General features: G+C 39.5%; 1 protein-coding gene across 7 annotated transcripts in view; it reads left to right on the top strand.

The window, feature by feature from the left end:
• Nucleotides 1-12,445, top strand: part of Hecw2 (HECT, C2 and WW domain containing E3 ubiquitin protein ligase 2) — a 393,569-nt gene that overhangs the window by 324,236 nt on the left and 56,888 nt on the right. For all 7 annotated transcript variants that reach the window (XM_039083599.2, XM_017596447.3, XM_039083600.2 and 4 more), the window contains one exon: nucleotides 4,306-4,415. In XM_039083599.2, the coding sequence (XP_038939527.1) occupies nucleotides 4,306-4,415 (110 nt within the window). The remainder of the gene's footprint in view (nucleotides 1-4,305; nucleotides 4,416-12,445) is intronic.

The following is a 12,445-nucleotide window of genomic DNA, read 5'->3' as shown; positions in this document are numbered from 1 at the left end:
TAATTCATATCAGATTACATCTGGTACCCCTAAAATTTGCTTACTCATACTTTCACACTGCTGAGAAACATAAAGGTTATACAAACAAATCAAATACCAACTGAACTCACAGAAGTGCATGCAGTTGACCCCTGAGGCAGAGTGGAGGTCATTGATAGGTTATTTCTCAACCACCAGTGAAAGGAGCCAGTTTAAACCAGATTAGATTAGATTAGATTAAACTCACGTTTACTGGGAAGCTACTTTCTGGTAGGTGAGTTCACTGGCCCCAAGAACCAAGACCAGGGAAGTCACCATGGGGAAAGGGGGACGTAGAGGAAGGAGAGAGAAAGAGAAAGAAGCCCATGTGCAGAGAGAGAAGAGGAGAAGAGAGAAGAAGGGAAAGACCAAAAATGTCTAGATTATATAGGGAGGATCCTCCGGGGAAAGGGCAGCTCAGCCCTTGGGCTGGAAAGTTCAGGTTTGCGGGAAGGGTGTGTCAAGTAGGGACTGAGGGATGCTGGGAGAACCTGGAAATCAGGTCTGCTTTGGTATAAAATATGCACCTCAGTTCCTTGTCTCAGGCTGAAGCCAGTCATCTCTAGATTTTCTTTCCAATTGTTTCTTTTTCCTCAAAATGTGCTTTCTCTCCTTTTGCTGGTTTCAGGAGTAGCTTATTTACTTTATGACTTTTAAGAGTTTGGGTTTGGGAAATGGAAAGGTTAAGGTTGAGTCAATGGTCCCGCTGATTTGATGGCACTTCATGGAACTGACCCTTTGAGTTGCCTTTCATGGTGGTTACATTGAGTTCAGTTTTAAATTTCAAAAGAGTACTTTAGAAGGGCAACTATAAAGTTTTAAAAAAACTTTGTGTTTGATATCAACCCTCAACTGTAGATAGGCAAGTTAGAAATAAAACACTTTGCAGGATCTGGTGGTTGGGAAACTGCCCTGGAGGTCTCCATAGGATCAAAGCCCCTCAGGCAATGTTTTGTTTATCCCTAAGGGCTGAAGGCCACAAGGTGTTGTCTTGCTTGCTTGCTTTTTTCTTTTTGCCTCTCTTTTCTTTTTCTTGAGACTGGGCGTTTGTTGTCCTATTTCTTGCTGAAAAGCTGTTTCCATTGTTGCTACGAAAGCAAGATTCCAAAGAGTTCAATCACTCCCCAAACTCTTTCTCTTCTCTAGACTCTGAAGACCTTTGAGGAGGGTGGGTCACTCCTCAATCTAGCAAGTGACCCTTTTAATTGCAGTGTACTGAGTTAGTCCTAACAATAGTCCAGCCTGCCAGATAGTCAGGAACACTATTGATCTGCTGGTGCAAGAATAGGATGTTTCTATCAAATAACACTTTTGTTATTAAAATAAAGAAATTAAAAAAAAAGTTGTATGTCTCTGAAAGGTGAGCTGAAGGAGAGAGAAGGGAACAATAGACAGTAGAGGCTTTAAATCTGTGGGAGGAAGGTATCTAGAGAGGAATCCCTAAGGATAAGAACTGTACCATATGTACAAAAGTTAGTACAAGGCAGGAGGGGAGACTGGGAAGGAGTTTGGAAAGTTTCCTTTCAGCCTGAAATCAGCTATCACCAGGAGTAAAGGATGAATGCTGAGTATTAAGACAAAGACTGTCAGGTGGTGGGTAAACATCCAGCAGCCATTGTCAGGTGTCAGCAGGGGACAGAGGTGGGATTAGGAAAATATGTCCGAAATGAGGGTTGCTGTGATCTCACTGCCCAGAAACCAGAATGGAAAAGCTTTTTAAAATGGTGTGGCCATGGCTCCACGTCTCAATCTTCTCTCCTTAGTTAAACAGTCTTTAGATGGTATAGTCTTAAATATCTTAGTTAATTATAGCTAAAATACTTGTGCTTCATTAAAAAACAAAACAAAACACAGTCTACATGAGTTTCTTATATGTACAAAGATGTCACAAATTAAGAGCAAGGCTACATCCTCACCTGCTTGGGAAAATAAGCATGTTCACGAAGACTAAAGGGCCTTTGAAGAAGCTGGACAATTTACTCACACATAGTATTCTATAATTATGGCATATTCTCCATTTAGTTCTTGACCATCATTTCATTTATCAAATGTATTTATTAATAGTATGCACTGGTACAATCTACTATCTACATTTACCTAACAATAATATTTTCTACTTATTGGAAACGGAGGGTTGTCTAGTCACAGTCTCAGTTCTTTATCTGCATTTTACTTTGAAGTTTATTTCAATCAAAGACTTAAGAGTGTGCTTGTCGCATACCGAGTGAATCTGTGTCCCTTTGGCATTTTCTATCTTAAAGAAGAGAATTAGTCCTGGTAAAAAACGTACTCAATTATCTGTAAGCTAAGGTGTGAGACTGTATAGCTTTGGGATATTATTCAAATCAAATTAAACCTATGTGAAGGTATTTTTCTATTGCTATTATAAAATATAAAAAATATAAATGACTTGAATTTGTTATTGATTATTCATTTCCTATATACTTTCAGTAACTAATTTTACTTAAAATGTACCTATATCAGGTTTGACATGGGAAGTGATTAATAAATTTGGACATATAAAATAGAAAGTGATTAATAAATTTGGACGTATGAACGGTTTTGAAGTTGTATAACAAAGACGCCTTAAGTAAAAGCATGAAAAAGGTAGCCAACGGAAAGGGCGATATTGACAACAGACAATGAGCAAGTGAAGACCGACTTTCGGTTCTTTTTAAAAGAAGAAAATCAGAATCTGGGCAAAGGTCATGTGATGCTGTCTCACAGGAATTGAAGAGTATTTGGTTAACACATGAGTGGGAAGACGCTGGGACCATAAGATGCAGTTTTATACAATGAGACACTATTTTACACAACATTTTAGAACCCTAAATGTGTGATGTCAACTGAGGCCAAGGAGCTCTTCTCATCTGGTTAGTGGAGGTTAAAGTGAGACAATCTCTCTGCTATACAAACTGCCAATATTTTATATAATCTTAAAGGCTAAAAATACTTTTATATTTTTAAGAATTATGTATCGATTTCACATGTCTGAGTGTTCCCCCTGTATATGTGTGTACGTATCACGTGGATGCAATGCCTACAGAGGCCAAAGACTCAGGTTCCCTGGTACTGGAGTCACAGATGGTTGTGAGCCACCATGTGGTTTTTGGGAACTGAATTCTTTTATAAGAACAGTGAATGCTCTTAACAGTGAGTCATTGCGGAGTTGGGGATTTAGCTCAGTGGTAGAGCACTTGCCTAGCAAGCACAAGGCCCTGGGTTCGGTCCCCAGCTCCAAAAAAAGAAAAAAAAAAAAAAAAAAAGAAAAAAAACAAACAGTGAGTCATTGCTCCAGTCTCTAATTTTGTCATATTTCCAAAGGAAATATTTTTATATTCTTAATAGATTAAACACTTAGAAAATTCCATCATCTTAGAAAGCTATAATATAGTGAAAAAAAATCTATGTACCTATTTGAAGATATAAGTAGAAATGTAGGTTTGTGTTAGAATAAATTTGGAAAAAATTAAACTACATGAAATATTGAATTCAAATAATATACGTTTTGTTTGGTTTTTAAGGTAGGAGACCTTATATCTGCATTTGAAATGAAATTCTATTATCTTTAACTTTTACCTATATGTGATGGTAATTTAGTATATAGTCCAACATTTTCAGTGTACATAAAAATCTACAAAAGCCATTTCTTTCTGAGGATGTTTTAACCACGTACAAGATGTCCGTGTGAGTGTTTGGTGGAATAGCAGCCTGTGTGTCACTTTGTAACTAGCCGCAATCCTAGTTGAACTTCAGGACATAGAGGTTAGAGTGGCTTGGGTTGGGCGTGTGCTGTGACTGAACAAATCTGGTTTTGTGTATGTATTGTATTCACACTAAGAAATTCACAAGTACAGGAGATGCCGTGTAGAGAACATTCTTGGTGCCATAGTTGATAAAAAGCAGGCAGTCGGGGAAAGGGTAAATATTTTTCAAATAAACTAGTATGTTCATAGAATAGCCTGATACACAGGCAGCAAAAGGAATATCCTAAACCTTTATGTAGCCACACAGACATCAGACTACAATAATACTGTTGATTGAGGTGGGTAAAATTCAAGCATAATAAATACTTACAGAAAACATTTAACAATGTATACGGCAAAACCATGTTTTACCTGTACATGGATGTTTCCAAGTATGAAACTATGAAAGGAAACTATCTGTTAAATCATGATGGAAGAAAATAAGAAAGGCTTCATAGAATCCTACCTCCTACTCACCGTGGAAGCAATTTACTTGGCCTTGCTGGCTAACGTATGTATTCTGTTCCATGCCTTTTCCTAGCTTATTTGAGGAAGAAATAATGTCATATGTGCCTCCTCATGCCTTACTCCACCCCAGCTACTGTCAGTCCCCGCGTGGCTCCCCTGTGTCATCTCCCCAGAATTCACCAGGTGAGTCTGCCTACCGCACACGGGAATTCTCTGAAGAGCACAGGTACAGAGTGCTCTGCCTACAGGTACACACTGTGTGGCATTTGCTACCATTTTAAGTAACTTACTTCCTTGTAAGTTCATTTTGATTGGAAGATTATAAATGGAGGATAAATGTTAGTAGTATCCGCTGTAGAATTCACTTTACATTTTGCTGCCTACTGCTTAATGTTTTCTGGAAAATATTAGGGCACAAAATATTTTGTGAACTCTTTTGATTTAAAGAATTGGTTTTGGGGTACAGCTTTGATAGACAATAAAAACAATGTCTCCACTCTCAAGAAAGAAAATACAGAATTTAAATTATGTGGTATGATGGACTCGGGTATTTTTCTCCTGTTGTACTAATTGTCTAAGATGGTGTGAGGGATACGAATGGGCAGATGGAACAAGTGAGTAAAAGCTTATTTGAATTCTTTTGGAAGAGGCAGTGAACTGAGGGGTGGTAATGGTCTGGAGTCTTTGCAAATGAACTTTTAGGGAAGGTAGCTGTGATGTTGACAGAATACCAACTATATTTTATCATAGGCAATGTGTTGTTCACACTATTTCAGTAGAGAATCAGACTTCAGCTGTGTCACTGAAGCTGCTATGCTCTTTAAGGTATGGCTTGTGTTCTCACACGTTGCTCTGATAATAAAGCTACAGTCTAATTGAACACCACAAACAAGAAAAGCTCTATTAATCCGTCCATGTCGCAGAGATTTATGGAGCATCCAACTGTGATCCACGCGCTGAACTAGAGCATGGCCGTATAAAGATGAACACTACAGTCTCTGCTTTTGAAAGGTTCATGGTGAGGCAGTGAGTCAGTAGTGAGTCTGCAGCTCAGTGGTCAGTGCCCTGATGGTGAGACATCTGGGAACGTGGGCATGGGAACACTTGTTTAAAGGAGACTAGGATAGCAGGAGTGAGGGAACCTTGAAAGAGAGCTGAATAGAAATTTGCCAGGTGGGTGTTAAGGAACTTGCCTAGCCCTGGGATTGGTCCCCAGGACTGGGTGAAGGGAAAAAAAAAATCTCAAAAAGACCAAAATGGCAAACAAAAATCTGAACTGCAAGTTTCCCAAATGGGCCAAAGACAGAAGGACATTCTGAATAATCACTGAGCACAAACAATGGGATACTGAGGAGAAAGAATAGAAATGGAAGGCCGTTCTGAAGGTTCAGGTTGGAAATTTAGGCCAGAGTAGTGGTCACTGAGGTCTTTCTATTCCAGTATAGACCCTGCCTTGGGAAAGGTTATTAATAATGGTATGAATTTAAACCCAGTGGCTTGTCTTTTGACCTTATCTTTAGCATCTGGCTGTACTAACCATGCCTTTAGAACTGGCTTATAATGAAATCTCTGAAATTTTACAGAGAAAAATGCCAATGATACAGACCCTATTTCATGAGGATCGGTTTGATGACAGAATCTAAGGCACTGGAGGTAGAGAAGCCATTTGAGAGGCTGTTGCATTAGACGTGTTAAGAGCTGGGCCTGGGGGTTGGAGATTTGGCTCAGCGGTAGAGCGCTTGCCTAGCAAGTACAAGGCCCTGGGTTCGGTCCCCAGCTCCGAAAAAAGAAAAAAAAAAAAGAGCTGGGCCTGGTGGGCAGCAGTCATGGGATACAGAGATGAAGGGATGGGATATGTAATATACTAAGACGCTAGGACTGAGCCCAGCTAAGAAAGAGCCAAGGCAAATTCGAAGGTCTTTTGGGCCATAATGCCCAGCAGACACTGGAACCATTTGCCAAGAAGGGAAGAAGATATAATGTATAGAGAAATGTAAAGTAAGCTTTACTTCTTACTTTTTTTTTTTTTGAGAAATGTGGGGGCTGTCAGTCTGAGATACCCAAAGACAAGTAGAAAAATATAGTTAGGAGATATCAAAGACAATTGGAAAGTACAGAGATTGACAGCTAGGAATTCAGTTGTGAGAACTAAGGCCTAGAGTATAGGAAGCATTGAGAAGATGAAACAGGATGAACACAGGAGAATTCTGATATCTAAGGATCATGCTAAGGTGGAGGAATGAGCAAGAGGGTGCTGGGTTTTGGAGTCGAATTAGGAAAATGTTTCCAGGGGAGTTCATTTTTCAAGGAGGTGTTTGTGGTCAAGACAGCCAGAGCTCAAAGAATTCAGAAAGAATGGAGGCTGAAAAAGGCCATGGAATGTGAAGCTCATAAGGTTAAAAATTAACTTTGCCAAGGAGGTCTCAATAAAGTAGTAGACAATATCTTGGGTTGTGTCAGGAGCAGCATGCTAAGTGCACACTGCATGATGCTAAGTGAATCTCACAAGGATAGAATGCTCTTTTTATAAAGTATAGTTGTCACAGAAACAAACCTGGACAGCAGTCAGAAGCAGAAAATTGAAGGAAGGAAGGACTGTCTGCTGGGGAAGTGAAGCTTTGTGAATACAAGTGTCAGGGTGGTGTTAATTAAGACAAAGAGGCAGCCATGGCTCTTGTGAGGCAGCATACCACAGGCAATGGCTCAGGTCAGCACTGGGGCAGTTAGAGATGGATGACCTATGAAAGGAAATAGGTATCTGTCAGTACAGATAAGTTCAAAGGTGTAGGGGAAAGTCAGAATTCACAATTGGCCCTAATGAATACCTTTACCGATGGAAAGTTTATCTTTGGACAGTTTATCTCCTGTTAGAACTTTAAGTTTCCTTTTTTTTAAATAAAACAGAGGTAGAGAGAAGCCATGGCAGGTGATGTTAAGATTCTGCTCTGTGTATTTACAGGTTGTTATTAATGTTCCTAGGGATGGATGGTACCGGGCTTTGTATGTTTAAGTGGGCAATTATATCTTACCAATTGGGTCAAAGGTTATTGTGTTGTGTGTTCTTTTATGTGATGGTTTGAGTGTAGGAAATTGTGTGGTGGCAAGAGACACTGGGCCGCCAAGGAGTTGAGATGTGTTTCCACCAAGATATCTAGCAGATATCTTGGGGCACTGCGGTGCAGACCTAGTGGGGGAAAAAGACAACTATACTTTTTATTTTTATATTTTTACAACAACAGATGGCGAACCAATGTGATGGACAAGAATCCACTAGTAATCTTAAGAATTGAGAGAAAGTTTTTATTTTCTAAGAGGAGGCCCGCGGCATGTTAAGTCATGTGATATCTCTAGGGCAGAAATTCAAAAAAGAAACGAGGAAGCAGCCTGGATTGGCAGGCTGTAGGTCCCCTACTGTGTGTTAAGTAATGGCAGCTCAGAGAGTTAGAGATTAAATGCTGCTTTTTACAGAAAGTTGTTTAGAAAGTCTTTCAGGATACTCATATTCTTTTTAACATGGACTCCATGGGAATTTTGGGTTGAAATCCTAATTAGACAAGCTACTTCTTAATTACAGGTATTATTAAAAGGTAATTAAGTTTGTTTTTAGAAAGAAGAGAGTAAAAAGATTACCTGAATCAGGTGGGGATTTTCATCCACAGTTCAGAACTTAGGGAAAAATTAGTCACTACCTCCAAGTAGAGAGTTGTGATGAATGTCTGTAACACCAGGCAGAGTGAATGCAGACATATATTATAGAAGTTATTAAGGTTAAATAAAAATCTGTGGCTCCGGGTAGAGAGCTTAACAGATGGATATATTTTGGGTTAAAGTCCTGAGTTTTAAGTTGCTTATTGGTTTTAGAATTGATAAAGGTGTTTAAGTTTGTTTTAAGGAGAGTAAAGAGATTACCTGAATCACATGGAGATTTTCATCTATGGTTCGGAACTTAGATAGGGAAAAATTGGTCACTAACTCCAAGTAGAGAGTTGTGATGAAATGTCTGTAACACCAGGGAGAGTGAATGCAGACATATATTATAGAAGTTATTAAGGTTAAATAAAAATCTGTGGCTCCGGGTAGAGAGCTTGACAGATTGAGATATTTTGGGCTAAAGTCCTGGTTTGATATGTTGCTTATTGATATTGGAATTGATAGTATTTGGTTTGTTTTATGAATTACCCTGCTAAAGGCCATATGGTTTGTTGATGCTGGCTAGTGAGGGTTTGTGGTTATTTTGATGTTTATTGCAACTGGAAGCTTGGATTCTCTTAACGTGAGCTCCACGGGAGTTTTGAGTTAATTTCCTGATATCACAGAGTACAAAAGCCTATCAGGCTCATTGTTTAGCTTACTTTCTTTTTAAAAAATTGTTTAGTCTTCATGATGGGTGTGACTTTGAGTTTTATGGTTATATTATTACTCTGGAAGAGAGTGCAAGATACAAGCCTTTCTGGTTTCAGACTAAGGAACACAGTATTTTGGGAGAAAGATTTTGTCTTTGTGCTTTTAAAAAGTATGATTAGGCTCTGGAAACCTCACAGAGTCATACTTATCAGATTTGATTGTAAAAATATAAAAATAAAATAAAGTGTGGTGTATTTTACCCGGCTAGGTCCTGCACCGCGGTGCCCCAATATATCTGCTAGTTGTCTTGGCAGAAACACATCTCAACTCCTTGGCGGCCCAGTGTCTCTTGCTGCCACACAATTTCCTACACTCAAACCATCACATAAAAGAACACACAACACAATAACCTTTGACCCAATTGGTAAGATATAATTGCCCACTTAAACATACAAAGCCCGGTACCATCCATCCCTAGGAACATTAATAACAACCTGTAAATACACAGAGCAGAATCTTAACATCACCTGCCATGGCTTCTACCCTCTCCTCTGTCCTGTCTCCTCCTTCGTTCCAGTCTCCTCCTCTTTCTTCAAACTTCTCTCCCGCCCATCCTCCCTTCTCCAATGACAGGCCTCCTTCTATCCTGGACCTGCCCCTCACCTGTACTTTACAAATTCAATGGGGAGAAGGTTCTGGTGAAGTCACCTGATTCCTGAGTATGGGACTAGGCAGCTGTCCTTGGGGCAGTGGAATTAGCATCAAAATACAGATAACTTCAGGGCAAACCACCACAGAGACCGCCTGAAAATTTTATTCTGGAGAATCAAACAAAAAGATATCTCGATTCTAAACTTTGGTCTTGAGTGTTGTATTTTACGGAGTGTGCCTACTTGGATTCCTGGTCTCAAGGACTTTCAGCTGGGTCCAGTCAAAACACATCAGCTACAGCATTTGCTTCATTCTTCCTACCCCCTACCCCCAAGGATAACTCAACGCCCATGTACAGCTTGAAGAAGTTACGGAGGAGTCGTTACCCCAATTCCCTGGACTTTGGGGCGGGGGTGCTGAAAGTGGTTATTCTAAAGTTGTTTATGAGGAATTTAAAATTGGTTGCAATTTAACAGGGAGGAATTAGCTAGATTGAATTGTACAGTCATAATCTCATTTGGTAACTAAGCTTAAATCATATCTTTGTTTGGGTATAGAATTTATTTATCACAAAAGTTTAAAAGTACAAGGTTTTGAGCCAGTCCTTCTATTGTTGTCATTACAAACTTCTGAGTTGATTACACCTGTGAGTTAAGATTCAAATAGCAAAGTCATGGCTCTGAGTTTGTGAGATACTTTCAAGATAAAATTTAGGATATGGAGACAACAGTTCAGATTACCTTATATAGACAGATGGTTTTCAAAAACGTCAGAAATCCACAAAATTTGAGATTTAAAATTATTTATCTTTTTGTTGAGACATATCTGCTCCTAACAGTTCCCCTTTGGTGGATTTAATGAAGAATGTGAACATCTCTACCTCCAGGTGAGGCAATACTTTGTGGCAGCCACTACACAAAACTGCCTGTTTCATCTGCAGACTAATACAGTCCAGAAAAGGACAAATTATGCAGAATAGTTGACTGATAAACTCTGCCAAGATCAGCCCTACAAAATCTGCATTTCAAGAGTCTGTCAGTTGATTTTGGGCCAGAAGGCTGAAGACTTGCGCTCACATGTTGCTAACAGGGAACTGTGCTAGTGGAAATTTGTCTCTACAACCTGTCAGTTTTGGAAGCCATGTTAGGCTTCCTATGTTTATAGATATTTGGTCATTCCCAGATTTCTGACGAGGTTGAAGACATTATAGTCTCATAGCCTATCAGGCTGTTTAACTCTAAATATACATATTTTATTGGATAGTTATCAGATAGTATACAAGCTAGCCAAGATATAGTACAGATTGTAAGCCTTTCTTAAGCTGGAATGGATAACTAAATGTTCTGTTTAACTGATATAGTGATGGACTGGTGTTGAGAATATCATATGCTTTATAAATTGTAGAATGGTAATAATTGTACTCGATTTATATATATAAGTGAAAAGGCATATATATATATATATATATATATATATATATATATATATATATATATATGTGTGTGAAAACTGGACAAAAACAGGAAAATGTTGTGGATTGCCCTGAAGTTATCTGTATTTTGATGCTAATTCCACTGCCCCAAGGACAGCTGCCTAGTCCCATACTCAGGAATCAGGTGACTTCACCAGAACCTTCTCCCCATTGAATTTGTAAAGTACAGGTGAGGAGCAGGTCCAGGATAGAAGGAGGCCTGTCATTGGAGGAGAAGGAAGGATGGGCGGGAGAGAAGTTTGAAGGAAGAGGAGGAGACTAGAACGGAAAGGAGAAGACAGGACAGAGGAGAGGGTGAGAAGCCATGGCAGGTGATGTTAAGATTCTGCTCTGTGTATTTACAGGTTGTTATTAATGTTCCTAGGGATGGATGGTACCGGGCTTTGTATGTTTAAGTGGGCAATTATATCTTACCAATTGAATCAAAGGTTAAAAAAACAAACAAACAAACAAACAAAAAAACAGAGGTAGAAATAATCATGTCACCTCTCATGGTTGGTTTTTTTTTTTTTGGGGGGGGGTCCTTACATGCCATTCATTACCCCCCAGCCATTCTTCACTGGCATATATGAGTCTATTTCCTTTTGACTTGTGAGCTCAGCTGGCTTAGGCCTCATTCAGAGGCCTTTGTCTTAGGTAGGATGCATGCTAGAGGTTTTTAGTGGTTGTCTCTTTGCCTTGCTGTTTTAGGATTAAAAGGTAGATCCAGGTGGAATTCTGCTCATGCCAGCCACAGCCCCTTTTTCTCTAGGCTTTTTCCAAAGTTCTTCCTCCCCGAGGAAAACATTGACCACCAGATACTGTCTTCTGAACTCCATATAAGTTTCCTCTTGAAGACTGTCAGGGCGGTCTTTGATTTTGTCCATTCTAAATGGCAACAAAGTTCACATCTTCTCTGAGAACTACAGATACACAGGAGTAACTCTCGGCAGTAAATACCTTGCATTCTGGAAACTCAGAGTTAAACATTTTCCAGCGACGTGTATAATCCAGCCGTATCTAAATTGCTAGCAGTGTTTGTGGTGGTTTTAATTTGCAGGAAAATCATCTCCATATTCTTGGCCTGCTCCATCCCAGTGGGCTCTGTTTGATGTTGAGACTGGGACGCAATGCCTGATGGGAATGGAAGCAACTGTAAGAGGCTCCACATGAGAGGACGCAGGCCTCGCTAACCTCCTTTCCCCTGTGGAGGAATCTGTTTCTGAAAATGGCTTCTGCGTCTCCCAGTGTCTTTGCTGGCTGTGTAAAACTTAACGTTTCAGAAATAATTTTTTCAGAGGTCCGGTTTCTCCTTGTGACTGGAATTTCATTGAGAACGATAGTGTGGAAATTATGACGATGATACATTTTAATGATCTTCATTCTGAGTGCCTAGGAGCCTGATAATCTTTCTATACTTCCCCTCCTTCCTAGCACATTTGCATGTTTTTTTCAAGAGAAAACAAGCTTTGGAAACTTTGACTCACTGCTTCCTGCAGCTGTGAGAGTGTTCACCTAAAACCTGTCAAAGTTTTGAAGTGTGAAGGTTTATTTTTCTAGGGCCGCTGTAATGCCAGTCTAATCTGAGCCGTGTCTGTAGGAAATGATCCTGTGTTTCACTGTGACAAATAAGAAACTAAGAAGTTTGTCTAAAGACACATCTTTAGGGACTTAAAGGCCATGCCCCCCAGCCTGATATGTTACAGCTCTAATTTCTGAGTGCATTTTCTAGGTGACTAAAACTATA

This window comes from Rattus norvegicus, chromosome 9 (genome assembly GCF_036323735.1).
Source record: "Rattus norvegicus strain BN/NHsdMcwi chromosome 9, GRCr8, whole genome shotgun sequence".
In the NCBI taxonomy this organism is placed as follows: Eukaryota; Metazoa; Chordata; class Mammalia; order Rodentia; family Muridae; genus Rattus; species Rattus norvegicus.
Note: the sequence above shows the minus strand (reverse complement) of the source record. Positions and strands in the feature narration are given on the sequence as shown.